General features: G+C 37.6%; 1 protein-coding gene across 2 annotated transcripts in view; it reads right to left on the bottom strand.

Moving 5' to 3' along the window:
• RAB6A (RAB6A, member RAS oncogene family) overlaps positions 1–17,898 on the bottom strand; it is a 108,195-nt gene extending 90,297 nt beyond the window's left edge. Inside the window, exon 1 of one of the 2 annotated variants that reach the window (XM_036888602.2) lies at positions 17,355–17,898. In XM_036888602.2, coding sequence (XP_036744497.1) covers positions 17,355–17,424 — 70 coding nt within the window. In that variant the 5' untranslated portion in view covers positions 17,425–17,898. The remainder of the gene's footprint in view (positions 1–17,354) is intronic. The other variant, XM_036888601.2, reaches the window with a different exon arrangement.
• Positions 17,899–23,532: the final 5,634 nt, after the last annotated feature.

The following is a 23,532-nucleotide window of genomic DNA, read 5'->3' as shown; positions in this document are numbered from 1 at the left end:
ATGAACATATTTCTCCAGACAAGGGAAACAAAAGCAAAAATGAACAAGTGGGACTACATCAAGCTGAAAAGCTACTGTACAGCAAAGGACACCATCAATAGAACAAAAAGGTATCCTACAGTATGGGAGAATATATTCATAAATGAGAGATCTGATAAAGGGTTGACATACAAAATATATAAAGAGCTCACACACCTCAACAAACAAAAAGCAAATAATCCAATTAAAAAATGGGCAAAGGAGCTGAACAGACAGTTCTCGAAAGAACAAATTCAGATGGCCAACAGACACATGAAAAGATGCTCCACATCGTTATTCATCAGAGAAATGCAAATTAAAACCACAATGAGATATCACCTCACATCAGTAAGGATGCCTACCATCCAAAAGACAAACAACAACAAATGCTGGCGAGGTTGTGGAGAAAGGGGACCCTCCTACACTGCTGGTGGGAATGTAAATTAGTTCAACCATTGTGGAAAGGAGTATGGAGGTTCCTCAAAAAGCTCAAAATAGAAATACCATTTGACCCAGGAATTCCACTCCTAGGAATTTACCCTAAGAATGCAGTAGCCCAGTTTGAAAAAGACAGATGCACCCCTATGTTTATCGTAGCACTGTTTAGAATAGCCAAGAAATGGAAGCAACCTAAGTGTCCATCAGTAGCTGAATGGATAAAGAAGATGTGGTACATATACACAATGGTATATTATTCAGCCATAAGAAGAAAACAAATCCTACCATTTGCAACAACATGGATGGAGCTAGAGGGTATTATGCTCAATAAAATAAGCCAGGTGGAGAAAGACATGTACCAAATGATCTCACTCATATGTGGAGTACAAGAACAAAGAAAAAACTGAAGGAACAAAACAGCAGCAGAATCACAGAACCCAAGAATGGACTAACAATTACCAAAGGGAAAGGGACTGGGGAGTATGGGTGGGAAGGGAGGGATAAGGGGGAGGGGGAGAAAGGGGGCATTACGATTAGCATGTAATGTCGGGGGGGGGGCACAGGGAGGGATGTGCAACACAGAGAAGACAAGTAGTGACTCTACAGCATCTTACTATGCTGATGGACAGTGACTGTAATGGGGTTTGTGGGGTAGACTTGGTGAAGGGGAGAGCCTAGTAAACATAATATTCCTCAGGTAATTGTAGATTAATGATACCAAAATAAAATAAAATAATTAGAAAAACAGTGGGAGAGATGAAGATACAGTAAGGGAGGGAACCCCACCCCCAGCACAACAACCTGCAGAGAGGAGGAGTATTGCTGAGGGACCTGGACATAGATTCCCTGTCTTGGGGCAGAGAAAAAAAGGTGACACTTTCAAGTGCAAGTAGATTGTAAGTGAAAAATCCCCCTAATTCATACAACTAAAGCACCCGCCATTTGGCAAGGGAACGGCTGCAACATTCTCCAAATCAGAGGTCTCGTGAGCACCATGTTCTGCACTCCTTTCCCACACTGAGGGTGATATAGGGAGCAGTCTAAGCGGCTTCCAAGCCATCAGCCACAGAGCACATTCAGGCCTCAGATGCCCCTAGGTCACAGAGTCAATCACCCTCAATATCTGGAGTACACATCCTTGCCACCTCTGCACTGCAGGTGCCACCCCAGTAGCCACAGACACAAGGCTTTCCTGGGAGCCAAACCTGGGCCTGAGGCAGCACCATGGGTGCAAAGCCAGTTGCTGCCCACCCCTGCAGAGTATACCCGGGCCACTGCTGCACCACAGGCATGGAGTCATTAGCTGTGGAAGCAGGGCTCTCCTGGACACCACACCTGGACCCACAGCCCTCCCACCAGTATGGATCTGATCAGTATCCACTCATGAGCCCCTCTGATTGCACTCCCTAAGTGCACCTCCCTTCAACCACACGCTGACAGTCCTGATACCAGGACACTCCCAGCTCATGGGCTTCCAGCCAACTGGCCCAAACTAGCAGGCACACACAGTCTACCTAGGGAACTTCCCTACACAAGGCCAGTCCTTCAAAACTGGGAAAGATGGCCTTTTCTGCTAATTCATAGAACCAAACACAGGAGGTCAAATAAAATGAGGACATATATGTTTGAAACAAAAAAGCATGACAGAACTTCAGAAGAACTAAATGAAACAGCTTTAATTAAGCAAGACTGGATAGAGTTCAAATGAGTGACTATAAAGATGCTCACCATCCTTGAGATAAGAGTGGAGGAACTCATGAAAACCTCCACAAAGAAATAGATAATATAAAACAGAACCAATCAGAGTTGAATAATACAAAAAAATGAAATGAAAAATACACCAGTGGAATCAACAGACTAGAGGATGCAGAAGAATGTACATTCAAGCTGAACAGCTGAAAGAAAAAAGAATAAAAAGAAATGAAGACAGGTTTAAGGGAGCTCTGGGACAATATCAACTGTCCAAACACTCACATTACAGGAGTCCCAGAAGGAGAAGAGAGAAAAAGAAAGAAGGAGAAGAGAAAGAGAAAGAAGTAGAAAACTTATCTGAAGGAATACTAGCTGAAAATTTCCTTAACCTAGGGAAGGAAGCAGACATTCAGGTCCAGAAAGCAGAGAGGCCTCCAACAAGATAAACCCAAGGAGGACCACATCAAGACACACTGTAATTAAAATATCAAAGATCAAAGACAAAGAAAGAATCTTAAAAGCAGAGAGAGAAAAGCTGTGAGTTACCTATAAGAGAAACCCCCTAAGACTATCAGCTGATTTTCAGCAGAAACCCTACAGGTCAGAAGAGAGTGGAATGATATATTCAAAGTGCTGGAAGAGAAAAACCTCCAAGAATACGCTACACACAGAAAGGTCATCAGTCAGAATGGAAGGGGAGATAAAGAACTTCACAGACACAGTTAAACAAATTCATCACCACTACACTGACCTTACAAGAAATGTTAAAAGAGGAATATTTAAGAAGAAAAGACAAGACCCTAACTAGAAGCAAGGAAAAGATGAAAGGAAAAATGTCACGTACAAAAATATACCAGATGCAGTAAATCAATCACCTAAAGGCTTCCATGAAGGTCAAAATACAAAGGTAATATAATCAATTACATCTAAAAATTTGTTAAGGGAAACACTAAATAAAAAGGTATAAAAGAAGGCAGCATATACATAAAATGTGGAGGAGGGGGGAAAAAAAGCGTGTTTTTAGAATGTGTTCAAACTGAAGTGACCATCAGCTTATTATAGATTGCTATATATGTAGGATGTCATAGATGAACCCTCTGGTAACCACAAGCCAAAAACCTATAATGGACACACAAAATACAGAGAAGGGAATACAAACAACACCTAAGAAAGTCATAATGCACGAATAGAGAGCAAGAGAGGAAGAAAGGATCAGAAAGATCAACAAAAACAACCAGGAAATATGTAACAAAATGGCAATAACTATATACTGCCAATAATTACTTTAAATGTAAATGGACTAAATGCTCCAATTGAAAGACATAGGGACAAATGAATGGATAAAAAACAAGGCTCATCTATTTGTTGCCTACACTTCAGACCCAGACACACACAAACTAAACTGAAGGGATGGAAAAAGATACTCCATGCAAAATGGAATGAAGAAAAAAAAAGCTGGAATAACCACACTTATATTAAACAAAATAGACTTTAAAACAAAGACTGATAGAAGAGACAAAGGACATTATATAATAATTAAAAGCACAATCCAGCAAGATTTAACAATTATAAATATCTATGTACCCAAAAGTGGAGCACCTAAAGTAAATATCAGACATAAAGAAACTGACAGTAATACAGTAATAGTAATAGACTTTAACACCCCACTAACATCAGTGGATTATCCAGAGAGAAAATCAATAAGAAAATAAATAAAGAAGCATTAGACCAAACAGAATTACATATTGTGGAGTCTAGGTTTCCACCTAGAATTTCTGCCTATCTTCCATAGAGTGGTGTGTGGATAAGGGTCTATTTACATACCAATGAGTGTTTACCATGGCAGAAATACTGGTTGATCTGGGGCAAGGAATAGAGGGAAAACAGCCAGTCCCTCCTTCCCTAGTACCTAATTGGTCTGGTGCCCCCCAGTCACCAGGGACCTGCCTTTGGAGTTCCTCCTGGAAAAGGCAGGCAGGGGAAGTGACAGTGCAAGACGCCAGAGAGGACGGATAGAGCGGGAGCTGGCTAGTGAACCCAAGCAAGCTGTGAACAATAAAAACACTTTCTCCCAACCTGCCCTTCCTCTTGTCCTCCTTCAGTTTCATCAGATTCATAAGGAACTTAGGGAACTTGCCCCAGGTTGGGGAACCGCCTTCCCCCCAGAGCTACACATATATACAGATCTGACATTACATCCAAAAGCAGTAGAACACACATTATTTTCAGGTATACATGGAACATTCTCCAGACTAGATCACCTTAGTCCACAAAACAAGTCTCAATGAATTTAAGAAGACTGAATTCGTATCAAAAACTTCCCCATGGCTGCAAAAAGCCAAGAATTGCCAAGCCACTCTTAAGTAAAAAGATGAAAGGGTTTGCTCTTTGGGAAATCAGTAATTTTTATATAAAATTATAGAATGTTTGGTATTGTTCCAAGGATAGACAAACTAATTAGCGGAACAGAAATTCCACAATCAAACCAATGAATTTATAGTTGATTACTGCAAAGCTGAAATAGCAGAACAGTGAAGAAATGTACTTTTTTAAATACATGATGTTGAGATAATTACATATCCAAATGGAAAAAAATTAAACCTGATATCTACTTCACAGTAAACATAAAAATCAATTTCAGGTAGATTATAAATCTAAATATGAAAGGCAAGGAAAAAAAACCTACATAATACAGGAAACTTCTTCAGTACATGGGTTATGGAAAAACTTTAAAAAGGACATAAAAATCACAGATGGTTGTAGATTTTGTAGACTGATGCATCTATCTACATTAAAACATTTTTTATTTATGAAAAAGTTGTCATTAAGAGTGAAAAAAGCAAGCGGAGGTTGATCTGTTCAGAAAAAAAATCATACCTTTTGTTCTTGTTTCTTTTTGTTCATGAAGAATAAAGGACACCACTTTGAAAAGGATGATGCACCAGTTTAAGATTCTACCACACAATGCCTGGGTCATGGGTTGTCTTTTTCTAAACTGTGACTGCAATCTCTTTTATGTGCACCTTAACTTTTCTCCCTGTGGCAAAATTTAAGCAAGTAACTTTTGACTTTGAAAAAACACTTCTGGAAATTATAATAAACTAATCAAAACTAAAAACCCAAGTGGGGAGAAACTTGAAAATATTCTCCCTTCAACTCCAGTAATACAAATTTTACAGTACACCAACTTTTAAAAGTCGTAACAAATAAGGAAATCAAAGTATTTGCACTCATGAAGTTAAAAATTGGCAATAAAAACACCTCAAAATATAGGTATGTATCATTTAGGTATAGAGAATAATTTTTCTAATATTTTAGTTCAAGGTAGTTTTTGTTTTAAAGAAGGAATCTTCAAATAGAATATCAGGATCTCTCTCAATGTCTCATCTGGTCAGAATTCAAGTCATTCATCCTCACTGCACTTAAGTTACCACAAAATTCCAGAGAAAGGAAGTCCACTTAGGTGGCCACTTTACATTGGCCAAAGACATCTTTTAGCACAGTGCCCTTTCATATATTCCTACCCATTTATGATCACAAGTATTTGAGAAATTGAAAAGTCCCCTTTCACACAAAGATTAGACACGTCTAACTTTAAAACAGCATTTCTTCTGTATTCATTCAAATCCCTTTAGCTAATATAAGGTTTCACTCCTGTCCAAAAGTTTCAAAATCCCTGATAATTCATTGCATCCTCCTATATAAAGCAGTTCAAATGATCATTTCAATCAGACCCTAATTAATCTTATCCTAATACTGTGCCTATGCATTTTTTTTGTCCAACAATATTTTAACATTGGTACTTAACACTTCTGCAATGAAACACACAATACTTCATACAGCATTGTACTCTAATGCTCTTCTTTCTATCCCACTTCCATCCCATGTCAAAACAGATTTATGTAACACAGAATAAATGAAATCAGCCATCAAGAAGTTGTGATAAAAGCTCACACTGAGGAACATAAGACCAAATAAAACTAGCAAACAAAAATATTTAATTATCAATAAATGATTCTTTAGAATAAAAATAGAATCTGTTAAACCAAATGTCACAGGTGGGAGACCACTGGTTATTCTAGAACCAAAACACCCCTGGTTCTGAGTACTCCTACCTCTTTCAAGGAAATATCCTCCAGGTGATTTCATAAACCACTCTAATTTCCCACAACCTCTTCAGTCAAGAAATTCTTCCATATATCTTGACTTATATTCACTGTTTCAGTTTAAAAACCTTTATGTTCTCGTTCAGATCTCAGAATTGCAAAGTAACTAGCTATTATCACTTATGTAAGATACATTACAAACCTAAAGACTTTTTTCAGTTATTTGAATATCACAACACTTTAATACCATGATTAAATAAGCCTATGATTTTCCTTGTGTATAGACAGCATTCTGAAATAATTATGATAATTCAGTATCATAGTAACACAATCATTAACAAAGCAAATTTTATCAAAGCCACTGAAACTTACTAAAAACTAATTTGTTTCTCATCTTACTCTCCTTGAAGTTACATGTATTAAGAATTTTGTCATACATTACAGAAACCTAGCACTGCAAAATACCTGAGAAACATTTAACCTTATCTAACAGATTTAGTTTATATTTATCAAACTTTTCAGAAATTATTAAGTTTTTTTCACTCTTACGATTTAGGTAAAATAAGCATCCTGTCCTTTCTGCACATACTCCACCTGTACAACATTTAACAAAGACAGGTAGTACAGTCTAACGTTTCAGTACTGGAACTCTAGAACCAGACTGTTGACTTGAAATACCAGCTTGGCCACTCACTAATCTTACACAATCAGCACCAGTTACTTAACTTCTCTGTACCTCAATTTCCTCATGGTGAAATGGGAATAACAGTAGTACCTATCTTACAGGACTAATTTAACTTTTTATTTGGAAGCAATTTTAAGTTTACAGAAAAGTTACAAAAATACACAGAGAATTCCTATGTATCCTTTACTCAGCTTCCCTTAATAACATCTTACATAACAGTAGCACAATTACCAAAACTATGAAATTATGATAAATGCTACTAACTAAACTACAGAACTTATGTTTCATTTTTTTCCACTAATGCCCATTTTCTGTTCTAAGATCCAACCCAGTATCCCACATTGCATTTAGTTGTCATGCCTCTGTAGCCTCCTCCCATTTGTGAGATTTCCTCTGTCCTTCCATGTTTTCAGGACTGACATTTTTGAAGAATACTGGTCAATTACTTTGCATAATGTCCCTCAATTTAGATTTGTCTAATATTTTCTCATTACACTTAGGCCATGCATTTTTGGCAAGACTACCATAGAACAGCCATGCCTTTCTGGATGCATCACAACACTACAATGTCATACAATGTTTTATTCCTAGTGATTGTAACCTTGATCACTTGGTTATGGTCATCTCTAGTTTCTCTACCATAAAGTTACTGTTTTTCCCTTTGTAAATAAGTACCTTGGTTATGTAGATAATTTAAAGTACATATACATAAATTTCTGAAGGGGTACTCTTTAGTTTTAAGAAAAGGGTTACGGTCAGATAAAGGGTTAATTAGCCATATAAGGCTACTGAAATTAAAATGAGTTAAAATGACATAAAATTTAGAAATTAGTTCCTCAGTTGCACTAGCCATTGCATATATAGAGTAGTTCCACCATACCAGAAAGTTCAATTGGATAGCAATGATCAGAGATCCTGAAATATTAAATACGCCTCAGAAACATGCAAAGTATCCCCAAAATAAAGGATTCTATGGGTAATTTTATCCATGTATGCCACGGATATACCAATATATTGTCTTCTAGAAATCATACCAAAATATGTGCAATGACAGGATAGACTGGATTTGCTTCAAGTCACTTCAGTGCAAGGGATGGGGAATTATGTGCTGTAGATTAAACAAGTCACAAGTTGATAATTACTGAAGCTGAGAAACAGTTTATAGGGGTTCATGATGCTGTTCTCTCTACTTTTTTATATATTTAAAATTTCCCATACTAAAGAAGTTAAAATATCTTAAGAACTCATAAACATATTTGGTTAAATAACAAATTTACTTTCAAATATGCCATTTATACTTACTGCCTACTTTTGAATTCTTCTGGACTCTCCAAAACTCTACTGAAAACACTTTTTAAAAATTACTGATTAGTTCTTGATAAATCCAAAGGCCTTTCCTTGGTCATCATTTTCCCTGAGACACTGACTCTTCAGATTCATCTCAGATACTGGGGATATCAATCTTTTCTCCTCCTAGGCTAGCTTTTTTTGTTCTGTTTTATTCTTTTAATTATCTTCTTTTATGTGTACTTACTATAAGCAACCTCAAGGCCTTTCTGAAACTAAGTAGGGTAAAAATCATGAACCATTTACTTATTCAAAAGTATTTAGTGAGCTTCTGTTATATGCCAAGCATTGTGCAATGTGCTTAGAATACAGCAATAAAAAAAAAATCCATCAGTACTACCCTTGTGGACCTTACAGATCAAATGAAAAACAAATTTTGACAAGTAATTACAACTGTATTAAAAGCAATGGTAAGTACACAGTGCTGAGAGTCTAAAGAATAGGAACCTAAATTATTCTGAAAAAATCAGCAAAGACTTCTTTGAAGAAGTAACTTGAAACCTAAAGGATAACCTGGAGTTAACAGACAAAGGGGAAGAGGGAGTATGTAACAAGATAGAGCTCAGTGAGGAGTTACAACTGAAATAAAGGCAGTATGGCTGAAACAGACAGAGATGGTGGGAGATACATTCAAGATAAGAATGGACAAATGGAGAGGAGCCATATAATGCACTGCAGACCATGTAGATCTTAGACTTAATTCTAAGAATGATGAAAAACAAAAAACCTACTAAGATGGATTTTTTTGAGTATTTAAAAAGTTTTATTGTTATAACTATATGTATCATAAAATTTACTATTTTAACCATTTTTAAGTGTACAATTCAGTGGCACTAAGAACATTCACAACGTTTTTGTTTTTAAGGTAAGGAAGTTACTGTATTTAGATTTTTATAAAGTTCATTCTCCCATCAATGTGGAGAATGGATTGGAGGGTGGAGGTCCAAGAACAGGTTGAATGGTTCAGAGCAATGTAAAAGATTTACATCTACCTTACTGCTCCCTACTAGATGTAAGCAAGAATAGAGATTATACCTGATTAGTTAACAATATATTTATCATTTATTAGCTATATCCCTTGGGACCTAACTCTGCTTGGACATAGTAGGCATCTGTTAAATGGATAAGTGACCTACAAGATTCTGATTCTTAGAATGGAAGTTTTAAAAAGCAAAGATATCCATTTTGTACAGCATACAATACCTTAATGATGATTTTAACTATTAGAAAAAATCTGCCTAACAGTAACAGGTAAAGATAAGTGCTAAGAATAAGATTAGAGATAGGAGGGTAGAAGTCTGACTACTAAAATATGAAAGGCTTTAACTTGGACAGAAGAGTCTGGACTTAACTCAGAAGTGGGATGTCTGACCAAGGTTTTATGTAATCTCACAATGGCAGGGCAAGATAACAGTGATGTTTATTATCAAATAATTTTTAAAAGTCTACAGTATTTATCCTTTTGTGACTGGCTTACTTCACTTAGTGTAATGTCATCAATGTTCATCCATGTTGTAGCATGTGTCAGAATTTCCTTCCTTTTTAAGGCTGAATAATATTTCATTGAATGTATATACCAATTTGTTTATACTTTAATCTTACAATGGACACTTGGGTTGCTTCCACCTTTTGGCTACTGTGAATAATGCTGCTATAAACATGGATATAAGTAAGTTGATTTTAATTTTGTAAAATATATTTTTAAAAAAGAACAGAAACTGAAAACCCTAAGCAATTCTTAATGTCCAAATTTAAGAGAGAGTTCTCAGAAAATTCAAAACATCCAAGTTAGAAGCTAGAAAGCAAATGTAACAGTAGCAACTGACCTCATAGACTGCATAAAGATCAATTTTAACTGACAACAGAAAAAAATGAGAAACAGTATGATTTGTGCTGGAACCCCCACATGGCTCAAGAATTGTGAGAGCCAAGCATATCTAGAAATAAGAGTAAAGGTGGTCCTAAAAATAGAAGGAACAACTCAAAGTCTGTTTAAAAGGTAGACTGACATCCTCTAATATCCCCTCCTCTGTTCCACACAGGCAGGTCCCTCTCCTGTATCATTAGAAGATTACAGGACAATGCTTTGCGAAAGGAAAACAAGGTTTCTGGACGGGGGAACACAAGGTACAAATGAGGGCTAGGGTACAAACAATATTAAAACAAGGAAATTAAATCCACTTACTCTATGTTATCTTTAATCCTCTCTCCTTTCAGCTCCAAGAAACAAACCTCCAAGACACTGGATAATTCTTCCTTAGGAAATCTTACCAGCAAAGACTTTGAAGATCCAACATCAGAGACTTCCCCAAAAAGAACTCAGCCAGAGTCCTACAGAGAAGCCCCATAAACCCACACAAGAGCTTAAAATCAAAATTTTAGTGTTCAACTCTGAAACACAAGTAGATAGCCAAGAATTACTTCTTTTTTTAGCACCATATCAAACAGGAAATAGAGAAACTAAAACAGAAGTTAACAGCAATTTTAAACTTAGTATTGGGAAGAAGAAAGCAATATATCTCATTAATATCCTCAAAATGACAAGATACTGAAATCAGAAAGATGCTACAGACAACGAACATTCAGAAAACAAGAGTTCTTTGAAATTAAAATAAAAGCGAAATAAAACATAATAGGATGACAGAAAGTTGAGTCTTCCAAATTAAAACAGAAATATAAAGAAATGAAAAGGAGTCAAGATAACATAAAAGTAGAGAGGTCTAATAATTCCAGAGAGAACTGAAAATGGAGAAGAGGACATCACAATAGTTAACTCAAGAAAATTTCCTGAAACTGAAGAATATAGGTTTCCAGTTTGAAAGGACTTAAACCTATTACTATGCATATAAAATGAAAATATCATTATGAAAGATCAAAATACCAAGAGTCGTAATGGCAACATTAGAATCTACAAGACAATACATCTTCAAACTTCTGAAGGGAGACTATATCCAATCTAGAATTCTAAACTCCACCAGATTTCCAGTGTAAGCATTGTACACATATATTTTTAGACACCCAAGGTCTCCAAAACTTTTTCCCATGTTCCCTTTACTAATAAACTACCTACTGGAGGATATGTTCAACATAATGAGAAAGCAAACCAACAGAGGAAAAAAATGTAATCTGAGAAACAAGGGATCCATCCAACACAAGAGAAAAAGAAATTTTGAAAATGATGGTAAAGGTAGCTCCCAGGTTCCCTGCTGTACATCAATCATGAAGGGTAACTAGTATAAATTAAATAGGTCAGAAGGTTCTGGGAGAGATGCCCCAAGGAGATCAAACTGAGGAAAAACCTGATGTATTCTTATATACTGAGAACTGATTTACACTGTTGTTCAAGAGCTTGAAGATAAATTAGTAATAAGCATGTATTAAAAATGGAAAAAAGGAAGTCAAACAGTGGCACAAAGAAAAAAAAAATATGCAAGAGACAAGTAATCAGTATAATATACAGCTCAGCTATGAATACCATTTACTTAATAACAATGTAAAGATGAACCAAAAAGTATGACACCTGTATTTAGAGGATAGGGAAAGCAACACTACTAGGTTATTACTGCCAGTATCAGAAAATGAAAAGAGCTTAGAAAAGTTAAAATAACATGTCCAAGTAAGAACTTACTCACTATGTAAGAATTTGTTCACCATGTAAGAACTTGTTCGTTATGCTTCAGAAGATTGGAGACCTTTGAGAATTAGGCTTGGGGTTGATTAATGATTGTGCACTGAGTCCCCTATACAGAATTTTATTGTTGTTAACAACCATTTGATCAATAAATATGAGAGAAGCCCTCTCAAAATATAAATAAATAAATAAATAAAAATAACATGTCCAAGATTACACTGCAAACATTGAGGTCAGGATTAGAACCAAAGCTTGATTTATCTAGAACTGTCTTTATCACTATATATTGCCTCCGCAAGAAAAAAAGTTAACTATACAGCATGGGAATAGATTTGAGAATTTCACAACAGGGAAGTGTGATAATAAAATTACAAAATGTGTTTTCCTGGAAATTTCTAAGAATAAATGAATAACTTAAAAGCAGTCCAGTTTAACTGTCACAACCAAGAATAGCCTACAGAGGCCTAACAACTAAATCAAATGGAGTATCCTGAAGGATCCTAGAACAGAAAAAACACATTAGAAAGAACCAAAAAAATCTAAATAAAATACAGATTTTGGTTAATAATAATATATCAGTGTTGGTTCATTAACTATGAAAAATTTACATTAACCATGAGTTCTTGATTTTAGAGGAAAACAGGGTATAGGGTCTCTATTATCTCTGCAAGTTTTATGTAAATCTAAACTATTTTAAAAGACTTTAAAAACAAAAATAAAATGGGAAAGCTCTATATGTACCAATATGAAAAGATCTCAAGGATATATTGTTAGTGAAAAAAGCAAGGCACGGAATTAGGTCTGATACATCTTATATATAAGGGACAATAAGGAATTACACTCATATTTGCTTGTATCTGCATAAAGAAATTCCAGAATATACACAAGAAAATAACATTTATAATTACTAAAGGAAGAGGGGGTGGCGTAGGGAACAGTCACAGGAACAGGGAAGTAGGTAAGTTTTCTCAGTATATACCTTCTGATTTGTGAAATGTGATTAGATTACCTATTTTTTAAAGTTGGGGGGAGGGGGAAGTGATCCAATTTAAAGACCTAAGAGAAATGCATAGATGACTTCTTGACATCTCCTCCAACTTTGGAATGTTATTCAAGCATTTCAATTGAAAGATGTTTAAACTATCAGCTGTATTTATAATGTGACTTCCCTGAAACCCCACACTCCCCATCACTTCTCTGGATCTTTCAACGCAGCTGTACTCATCACACTGTATCAGGCATTACATATTTCTTTCCCTGAGGAAACGTAAAATTTTTAAGAGTAGGCTCTACCAAACGACTTGACAGAGTAGTTCTCATTTGTTAAATTAAAATATTTACTGAGCACTTCCCATGTGCCAGGCAGTATTCTAAAAGCATGACATTTCTTAACAAATTTAATCTTCACAATAACTCTATGATAGGTCCTATTATCTTAAGAAAAGGAAAATGAAGTGTAGAGGCCAAGGTCAGTGGCCGGTGTTAAAATATGAAATCCAGATTCTGTGCTCTTCGACACTAGCTCTACTATTTAGTTTTAAGTTTTCAAAACAAGATACAGAAGCATTCCCCTTGACTCTCATAACTTGCAATATGAAGCTGCAAGGTATAAAAGGCTTGACATCATCTCACCCAGCAGTTTTCAAAGTGTGGTCCACCAACCCCCCAGGACCCCCAAGACCCTACAGAGGAGTCCACTATACTCTTGGGAGTCAAAATCATTTTCATACTAAGATGTTCCCATCTTTTTTCACTCTCATTCTATGTGTACAGTGGAATTTCCTAGAGCCTATGTGATGTATGGTATTACAACTGAATGGAGAAGGAGCTGTTAGAATCTGGTTGTCTTTAATAAAGTCAAACATTAAAGAGATGCAAAATAATGCCATTCCCTCACTAAATTTTTGCTTGGAAAATAGTTCTTTTTCATTAAAAACGATTATGTTAACATTAATAAGTTTAATACTATTATTTTTAAATGAACTGAATATTCAAAATTTTGTCAGTTAACTTTTAATATAGTAAACCAGGTATGTGCTTCACCCTGAGATTACAGTTCCTAATTTACAACCCAATTTATAACATTTGTAGTAATACCACCTTCTACCGTAAACTATGAATGACATTCCTAAAAGTGCCTCTGCATTTCAAGACAATAGCCAGAGGTAGTAACAAGAGATTCCTCAAACAAACTTCAGATTCAAATTGTGTATTTCAATATCTCTTTATTAAACCATGTATACTACTGATATATAAAGAAACCACAAGTTTACGGGGAGATTACCAAAACTGATATCATTAACTCAATCTGAGGCTTCATATACTGAAACAACCCATCTTTGTTATGGAGCATGCATCCTCAAATTTTTAATAAAATAAATAAAACAGGCTTCTTAACTTCATATCAGTTCCATGAACATCTTTTTAATATTCTTTGACATACTTTTCTAGGTGCTGTATTAATAGCAATAATTTAACAATAGCTTTTACAAAAAAAGACTAATTTTGTTCAAGTAAAAAAAAAAAAACTGCAAAATCCTGGTCTGTTTTTTTTTTTTTAAATGATATGGTGAGGACTATAAATTATTGGGCTCCCTGCCCCACTGAGCATCTGGAGTACCCCTGTGTCCAATCAAATAATGTAAGTACAAAATGTTATTGTTGAAATACTAATTACATTCATTCACTAAATATTTCTGAGTACCTACTATAAGTATGGCACTATGCTAGGCACTGGGGATACAATTAACAAAAAAACAATAGTTTTTGATCTTCATGGGACTTGCAGTTTGCTATGGGAAATAAAAAACAAACAAGAAAAGTAAGAATTATATATGTGGTACAATGCTATCAAGGAGACAAATAAGGCTTTGCCACACATTAGTCTTTGAAAGCTGAATTGTGGAATTCTAAAACCTAAAAATAAATAATTCATAAAGAGTTACATCAAGATGACATGGATTCTACAGACCTCTGCTAATGCTTAAGAAAATTACAGACACAGCCCATGACAACAGATATCAATCTTTCATTGTCAAAGCTAGTGGATGGCATTACTTAGCAATATAGTAGCCTCAAAAGATAATTATCCTTCCATTGAGTTAAAAAGCATGTAAACACAGTCCTAAAAAAAAAAATCTAAAAGGAGCCTTAGGAGAGACAGCTAAATGTAATGTGGCATCCTGAACTGAATGCTGAAACAGAAAAAGATAAAAACTAGGAAATCTGAATAAACTCTAGATTTTAATTAATAATAATGTATTGGTATTGGCTAAATAATTCTAATAAATGCACCATACTAACGTAAGTTGTTAATAATAGGGGAAACTGGGTGGGGCCATATGATAATCTTCTCCATTTTTCTGTAAATCTGTAACTGTTCTAAAAAATAGTCTATTAAAAAAATCTAAGATGGTTTCAAGAATTACAAGGAGGGGGAGGGGGGGTAAAGACGTAAAGAAAAAGGAGAAGCCATAAAACTTTGCAATGTGACTGAGAACATAAACACTCAAGAAATTCAAAGGAAACCTGCAGATACTTGTTATGATCTCTATTCATACTAATATCTTCCTAAGACAGAGATTAATGGATTTTTCACACAAACGAAATAGCTCTGTATCACAACATAAGGCAAGCAATAACATCCCTGGAGTGCACAATAAGCATTTAGATCCTGTTTATTGATACTGACCAATAAGCTGTTATTTTATGTATGGCACTATCCTGAAATAGACATAAAATACCTAGACCAGGACCAACCTCATAGGTCTTTACCATGTACTTAAACAAGCTTATACTTTCAGGAAAATTCACACTCAAAAAGGAGACTATATTTTTCCTTGGTGGTGGAGGGACATGGAGAAGAGTGGAGATTATGTATGGGAGGAGAAAAATGATTCCTCAGGTCCAACTGGAAGCAATTCTATAGCTAGTTTTAACCTATTTTAATGCCATACTAATTAGTATAAACAGTTCAAGGCAGTAATAAAAGCTCTGAATTTATAGTAGTTATTTTCTTTCCAATCAAAAGAAGTAACTGATGTATTCTATAACCTAACCTAAGACACTCAATAGGTGACTCAATGTTTGATGACTTGGGAGGAATTATCTCTCAATGTCTGGATTTTAAAGATGGTCATGAAAATTGTGAGAAAAAAGGGGGATGATAATCTCTAAACTGCTGAGTGTCAAATTTTCATAATACAGCATAAAATTCAAATTATCACAAGAAACAATTTTAGAAACAGCCATCACAAAATTAGGATCTTGTATCTAAACACAAAGTACAGCACCAGCAGAAGCCTAACCAGGTAAATGATCATCGGACACTATGGAATATTAAGCATAAAAGAGCCAATTAGTTGAAATGGTATTGTATATTTCAATCTATTTTATGTAACTAGATGATGAATCTATTCCTATTCTACTCCATTACTCCCTAACCCCAAAGGAAATCGTACAAAAACAATGATGTTCGTTATTCTCAAGCCTTCTTTCGCAGGAATCCTAAATATGTAATTGTAAAACACACAGGAAATAGAATAATTAACATTTCCCTAGTATAATTCCTGTTTGCACCACCGTAAGGAGAATCAGACACTGCTTCAGATTGACACGAGAAAAAGGAGAGGTGAGATGTGAAAAATTCCAAGTAAAACGATCATGACATAGCATCTGGCAGAGATGAGAAAAGCATTACACGGCCCAAAGAATTTGCAGGGATGAAAGTCAAGAGAAGAATATGAGGTTTTCCAACAAACCACAGCCTAACCCAAGGAACAAAAATTGCCAAGGCTGCCGCCACCCTTTCACCCCGCAACCACTCTATCCTCAAGTCGCCTCCAATTCAGATATATATACTCTATAACCCAAACTAATTACCCACCCAGGTGGAAATCATCCAAGAATTTTTCTAAGACACCCCCCCCCCCACTTCCCACCTTCCAGAAGACCCGCAGTTCTCAGGGCCAAGCCTCTGGGGGAAACAACGCCCAGATCCCACCCTCCTTGCCCAAGGTTGAGGAGGGCCGATTCCGCGGAGTGGGCCTCCTGGAGCTGACGAACTGGGAAAAGAGCAAGCAATAAGGGTGGGGCTCAAGAAAGGGGCTGGGGCTGGTGAAACGACGGACACCGGAGAAAGAAAGGGATGGACGGGAGGCTGGGGCTGGGTGGGGTGAGGACTGGGGAAGGGAGACGAACTGGAGAGGCCCGCGTTGCGCGGAAGGAAACGGCGGAGTCGGGGACAGAAGGGTCAAAATCCGACCGACCGACCAAGGTGAAGTGAAGCCAGTGGCCAAGAAGGAACGGCAAACACGGGGAAGGGCTGGGGGATGGAACGCAAGGCCAGCGGAGAGCCTCCATGCACGCAAGGGCCGCACTGGGGGCGGCGCGAGGAAGCCGCGGCCAGCTGCCAGGAGTGGGGGAGCCGCGCACTTACCGCTCTGCTCCCCCAGGAACACCAGCTTGAATTTCCTCAGCGGGTTCCCGAAGTCTCCGCCCGCGGACATGATGGAGCCGGAGGACCAGCCGCCGCCTCAGCCCAGAGACTTCCCGGACCGACGCTGCCCTAACCCGTTGACGAAAAAGGCGAGAGGGGGCGGGCGCCGAGCTCTCGGCCGCTGCAGGGCCCGGGCAGCGCAGCGAGGCTGAAGGGGAGGACTCCTCTCCACAGACAGGCAACCGTCACTGCCGCCTCCCCGCGGAGTCGCCTAGCACCGAGCGAGGCCCGCGGCTGGGAAGGGAAGGAGGGCGGTGTCGGAAGCAGCCAGGGGTGTGCTTCCAGGATTCCCAAGGCTAGCGCCGTTCCCTTCTCAGCACCCGGCACGGAAACTGGGGTGAGAGAGGCTGAGAGTGGCGGCGCCGGAGTCGCACACGCGTCTGGGACCTCTCACACGCAGCCCGTCGGTTCCCACAGCTGCCGCCGCCGCAGCACAACCTGCTGAGTGCGCGAGGCTCTGGCGCGGCGCGGGGCGAGCCCGGGCACGAGCCTGCTGCCTCTTCAGCCGCCGACGTGCGTACGTGCGTGCGCGTGCGCGCCACAGCTAGCGCCACAGCCAGTGCCTTCCTGGTTTAGCCTGCTTTCCCGACTCTTCCCGGGCAACGTAGACGAGGGTAGGTTAGCTTTCAACTCGCGTCTGGAGAACGGGGAGGAGGCGGGGCGGAGCCCGAGGGAAACAGGGGTGGAATAAGGAACACTTTCATCACTTAAGTAATGAGCCAATCGGAAAAGTCCAAAGGCGAACAGGGATTGGAGTGAGTTGGCAGTGCGAGAGCGCGCGCAGAGCCCTCGCGTGATGGAAAGTGTCGCAAGGTGACGGCCATGCAGAGTGTGGCACTTCGCCGCATGAATGGAAGGAAAGAGGGTGGGACGAAGGCGGGGCCAGAATGGACGTGGAATTGACCCCAGCAGGGAGCGGGTGTGATTCGAGATCCTGAAAGTGAACCAGGTTCTTCTTGCCTGAGCCTTGAGCCGAACAACACATTCCTCAGATCCGCTCTTCATCAGTACACCCTCCCATATTCTTTTTCTTCTTTCTTACCATAATTCCTCACTCAATATCTTGAGTACATTCTCCGCTGTTGCTCCCAGGAGTTTCATAACTACCAGAAGACACAATGCTAGGTGATGTCTACCTTCCACTGTTCTGGGAAAGGATTTAGACATCATGTACACCAAGCCTGCCATTTCACAGATGGTGAAACTGAGGCCCATTTGGGAAAGAGCGTTGCAGAAAGGTCACAGCAAATTAGAGGTAGAGACTGACCTTGAGACCAAATGTAGAGAAGGGATATTTTAAAGATCAGTCATTTCTCCTAAAGCAGGGCTTCTGAATCAGCTATAGGTAGACCTCCGTTAAATTACACATTTGAAGTATGTGCATTTTTTTGTGGAAAGGATTCGTAATTTTCATCAGATTTTTCAACCCAGCTCATGACCCAAAAATATGAAGGTTAACATCACCAGCAGGAAGAGCCTAAGGAGACATAACTAAGTGTAATTAACTAAATGTAGTTAACTGTTACTTAACATGACTTTAACATGACAACTGAACATAAGTTTTAAACTGAATGGGATCCTGGAAGAGAAAAGACATTAGCAAAAACTAGGAAATCTGAATAAATATGGACTTCAGTTAATTATAATATTTTACATTGAGTCATTAATTGTAACAAATTTATCATACACAAAACATTAATAATAGTGGAAGGGGAAGGTATATGGGGGCCTTCTGTACTGTCTGCTCAATTTTTGTGTAAAACTTTAAAAAAATTAAGTCTATTAAAAGATGAAGATTAAGAATCACCGAATTAGAGAAATTGACATCCCCACCTCACCATTCTATAGCCAGCATCCAAAAAAGTAATCCTTACCCCTGAAGAGGACACTTTTAAAAACTGTTTTCAAAAATACTTCCCAGGTTCATAATAAAAAATGTCCTTAACATTTGTGTGTAGTGTCTTTTCATTCACAAAACAACATTTGTATACATGTTCTCTTTACCTGGGAGTTATTTACTTAGCTATAAAAACAGCAGGATCAAATAAGTGCCTTCTCAAACCTAGGGATGAACTGCTGAACTAGAATAAATTAAGGGTAAAAAATAGAGGTTCTTGAACTAATATCTGTTCTGGCCTATCAAGACAACAGCTGAACACCAACCTTCTCTATCAAAATATACTCATTTCTGATTCCTCTCAGCCAAGTGGGAAGAGGATTTTGGAACATGTATCTTAAATGAAAAGGTGAAAACCTGAGTCATGACAAAGACATTTGATTTTTTTTTTTTTTAATATTTGATTTTAAAAGGAGCTCGTAAGGTCTGGTAAAAGGCCCTCCCCACCAATCGCCAAACCCTGACCCAAACAGCAGCTGATATCAAGAAACTATTTAAAAAGAAATGTTCTTGCAAACAAAAGTGAGTGGCTATTTTTTCTTTCTCATGGGTACCCAGGTTTTCATTATGTTTCCTGAAATAGCCTTTAAAGTAACATCTGAGGACTGGAACTATAATTACCTTGTTCTTCCTCCAGAATTCCTCCCTGCTGCTTTGGTTTCTGTAGTCACCTAGACAGGTAATGTTATTCCTTTCATTTTGAAGAGACATGTGGTATAATCCACCTCTTACCTCATGTTTTAATGTTTTAAGATAGCATTTTGCATTGACACATAATAAAGCTTCATTCTCCATTGAAACTGCCTTACTATTTATCAAACACTCTGTGTAAAGTCCTATGTTTCGCCTTAAGAGATCTTATGGTCTAAAAGTTGCATATTAAGTGCTATGGATTTCATTACAGGAAGAAATTACTTGAGAGATGAGGAATAAAATTGGCCTTTTTCAAGGGTGCTTTACCAAAACTTTCACCTCCTTGATTTCCAACAGCCTATTCTCTTTACCTTGAACACTTTCCCTTCCATTCCTGTCTCCCAATTCCTACTTGTCTTTCAGGTACCACCTTTAAAAAGTCTTCAAGAAGTCTTAATCTGTCTGCTCCCATCCCACCACAATGTAAGTATGCATGCCAGTCCTCCCATTGTACCTTATTCTTCCCCAGCACTTAGTTGTTACCATTTATTGTCAATCTTCCCTCCTAACTATAAGCTCCGTGAGATCAGAGCTCATGTCTTGTAACCCCAACACTTGGAGAGTGCTTGCTACAGAGTAATCATGTAACAGATATTTGCTGAATAAATGAAGTAAATAAGGGATTATTTTTAGTTTTCTTCAAAGGATGAATGGGATTGGGCAGGTGGAGATGGAAGAGCAAGGGCATTTTGGAGAAACAGAACATAACTTAAAATCGTGTTATGTAACTTGATACTATATTCCTGAACAACACTTAAAAAAAGGTGACCAGGACAGATCTTGTAACTAAAAATTGGGGACAATGGGAGGGGACAGCTTTGGCAGCTCTGAACGAAAAGTACCTAGAGCAATTTTCTTTCATTAATTTGAAAGGGATCATTAATTTGAAGCCCATGAGTGTGTCCAGGAATCTACTACACATGAATTATAATATAATTACAACTTGTCTTTCTGCTCCAAGAGACACAAAGCTTCTTGACAGGGGACTAAGATTGCATCTTATTCCTTGTGGCAGACACATAATAGTCACACAGACTTCCACAATATATATTTGAAATGACAGATACTTTTCCAGCTGCCCTTCAGCTAAACTATAGGCACCTAACTTGAGCTGAGCCAGTAGGAGACAAGGAAATGTGCCAAAGACTTCTGAGATAAATTTTCTTCCCTGACAAAGACAGATAAGAAAAACTGCGATTTTTCTGCCATTGGATGTGATTAGATAAGGACATGATATCTATAGTTAAGTAAAACATCTGTGAACATTAATATATAATCCTGAATAAAAAAGCCAATCCAATGATGATGGCAAAGCACAAAGCAAAAAGGCATCATTAAGCCACTGTTCCAACCCTGGAACTGGTCTTCCTCTTGATTTCTTCGCAAAATAATAAACGTCTTCATATGTAATAATGTCTTCATGACATGTCTTTGTCATTGTTACTTGCAGCTGAAAGCATCTGACATTCTCATCTTTGGATCCTTTAGAGCACCTTGTGCAGTTCCTTGAACGTTAGGCATTCAATACTGTGTGTGTGTTTATATGTAATACAGCAATAGTTATCAAATGAACTGTCTTTTTCTGTTTACTACTCCCTGAAAAAGATTTATTACTCTTGGAGAACCAGGAAATCAATAGGAGAAAAACTACTGAGGTAAAAGGACCAAAATCATATTGCTCATATTTTGAAACAAATAATAGTTCTGGCAGGAATTCAAATTTCATCAAATGAAAAGCCCTTCTAACCCACTCTGCAGGTTATTATAATCATTGCTACTAAAAGTAATAGTGGGTCAATGTACAAATCATAAAAATGACAAGTGCCTAATAATTCAAGGTGACCAATTAAATAAGCACAATTAACACAAGATATGTTTAAGCAAGTATCATTTTTTAAAAACCGTAAGAAAAAAAAAGAGGAGACCTTATGACAAAACCTGTTTTCCAAATACCTTGAGCTTCAAGAATGTGTGATGGGAGAAGTATAAAGGTTATTCAGTCAAGGTAGAGGAGAAGGCAATAGAACTTCAATGGAATGGTCCCTGGGATTATAGCCAATTCACAAGCTCAGTCAGAAGATATTTTTTGGTACAGATTGATCTACAGAATCTATTTTTGATAATTCCATTTTGTTCCATTTATGTGAATCATGGTCCTGGTTATGAATAATGTAATTTTTTCAGAGCCTTAGATGTGGGTTGTTACTTCCAGGCTTTGAAATTGCAGTGGGGGAAGAAGTTACTTCTTTTTATGCTAGTCCAGAATATGCAATTCCTGGCACATTGCTGGAACTCTCCTCTCCACACACTCTATTCCCCACAAATAATAAAGTCTCCTTTAAGATGTATAAGAGAATGAGTCACTCTACCTGCTATTAAGAGATAATCACTCTCAGAGTGGAAGAGAACTGCTTCTACTGCTCTTTATGTAAAAAACAGAGCATCTTAGGACAGAAAAGTGAGCGCAATACTGTTTGCAGTGAAATAGCAGCAGACTGTACAACCAAATTGTAATGTGCCTAGGATGCCAAGAGAAACCAACCCTTTGTGAACATTTCTTCAGGTTACTGAATAACACAGAGTGACTAGGACTTTATTTTATATAAAAATCAAAAGATATCAAAATTATTACAGTAGTTTGTATAAACTATCCAGTGAGATAATGTCACAACATTCATTAAGAAACATTGAACAAACTTCCAATTTTAGGATGGTAGAATAAAAGATATTTCTGCCTCCTTCCTTTTCTGAGACTGTTCCAAAACAAGAATAAAAAATAAAAATGCAAACTCTGGCTTTGACATCTCTAACCCAGAGCCGTAGTATTTTAAGTTGGGAGACAAAGATACAGCAGTGGTAACTTACTAAACACAGAATAGAAAGTGCTTACTGAGGGGGAAAGTAGCAAGTAGCAAACCAATCAGGCAAGCAGAGCCTCAGAAAGGCTCAGGAATGTGAAGTACTAGGCACCACAGAAGGTAAGGGTAAGGAAATGGGCCAAAAACAAGGGAATTGTACTAAAGGCTATATCATAGTAGTTATAAACCCATCCCTCTCAAAGGAGAAATTGAACATAAGAAGATCTAGGCTCAGACAACCAGGCATAGTAGAGTGCTAGATTGAGATGCTGCCAGAGGATAGGGGGAATGATAACCAACAGTGTCTCCCCAAGTACCTTCCGTAACACTGGCAGCGTCTTCGATGCCTGACAAAGAGACTGAAAGATCCTTATTTAGATAAGCTGAAATATCCGAGAAAGGACCTGTGAATTCTGAATATAGAGGTAACTTCAATAAAAAAGTCAGTTTACCACCAAGTCATCCTATAATGAACCCTTCTACTCAATAAATGCCACCCCCTCACATTGAGCTTCCAATTAGTTTGATGCTTTCTCTTAAACATGAGCAAACTTAAAGGTTCACCATATAGTTGGTAAAAGTCTTCAAGATCACATAAATAAAATAAATTAGCAAACAAATAGGAAAGCTTATGACAAGAGAAAAGCTATTGGTTTTATGAATGAAGAGC

Source organism: Manis pentadactyla, chromosome 9 (genome assembly GCF_030020395.1).
Source record: "Manis pentadactyla isolate mManPen7 chromosome 9, mManPen7.hap1, whole genome shotgun sequence".
NCBI lineage: Eukaryota > Metazoa > Chordata > Mammalia > Pholidota > Manidae > Manis > Manis pentadactyla.
This window is presented reverse-complemented; position numbering and strand designations above follow the sequence as displayed.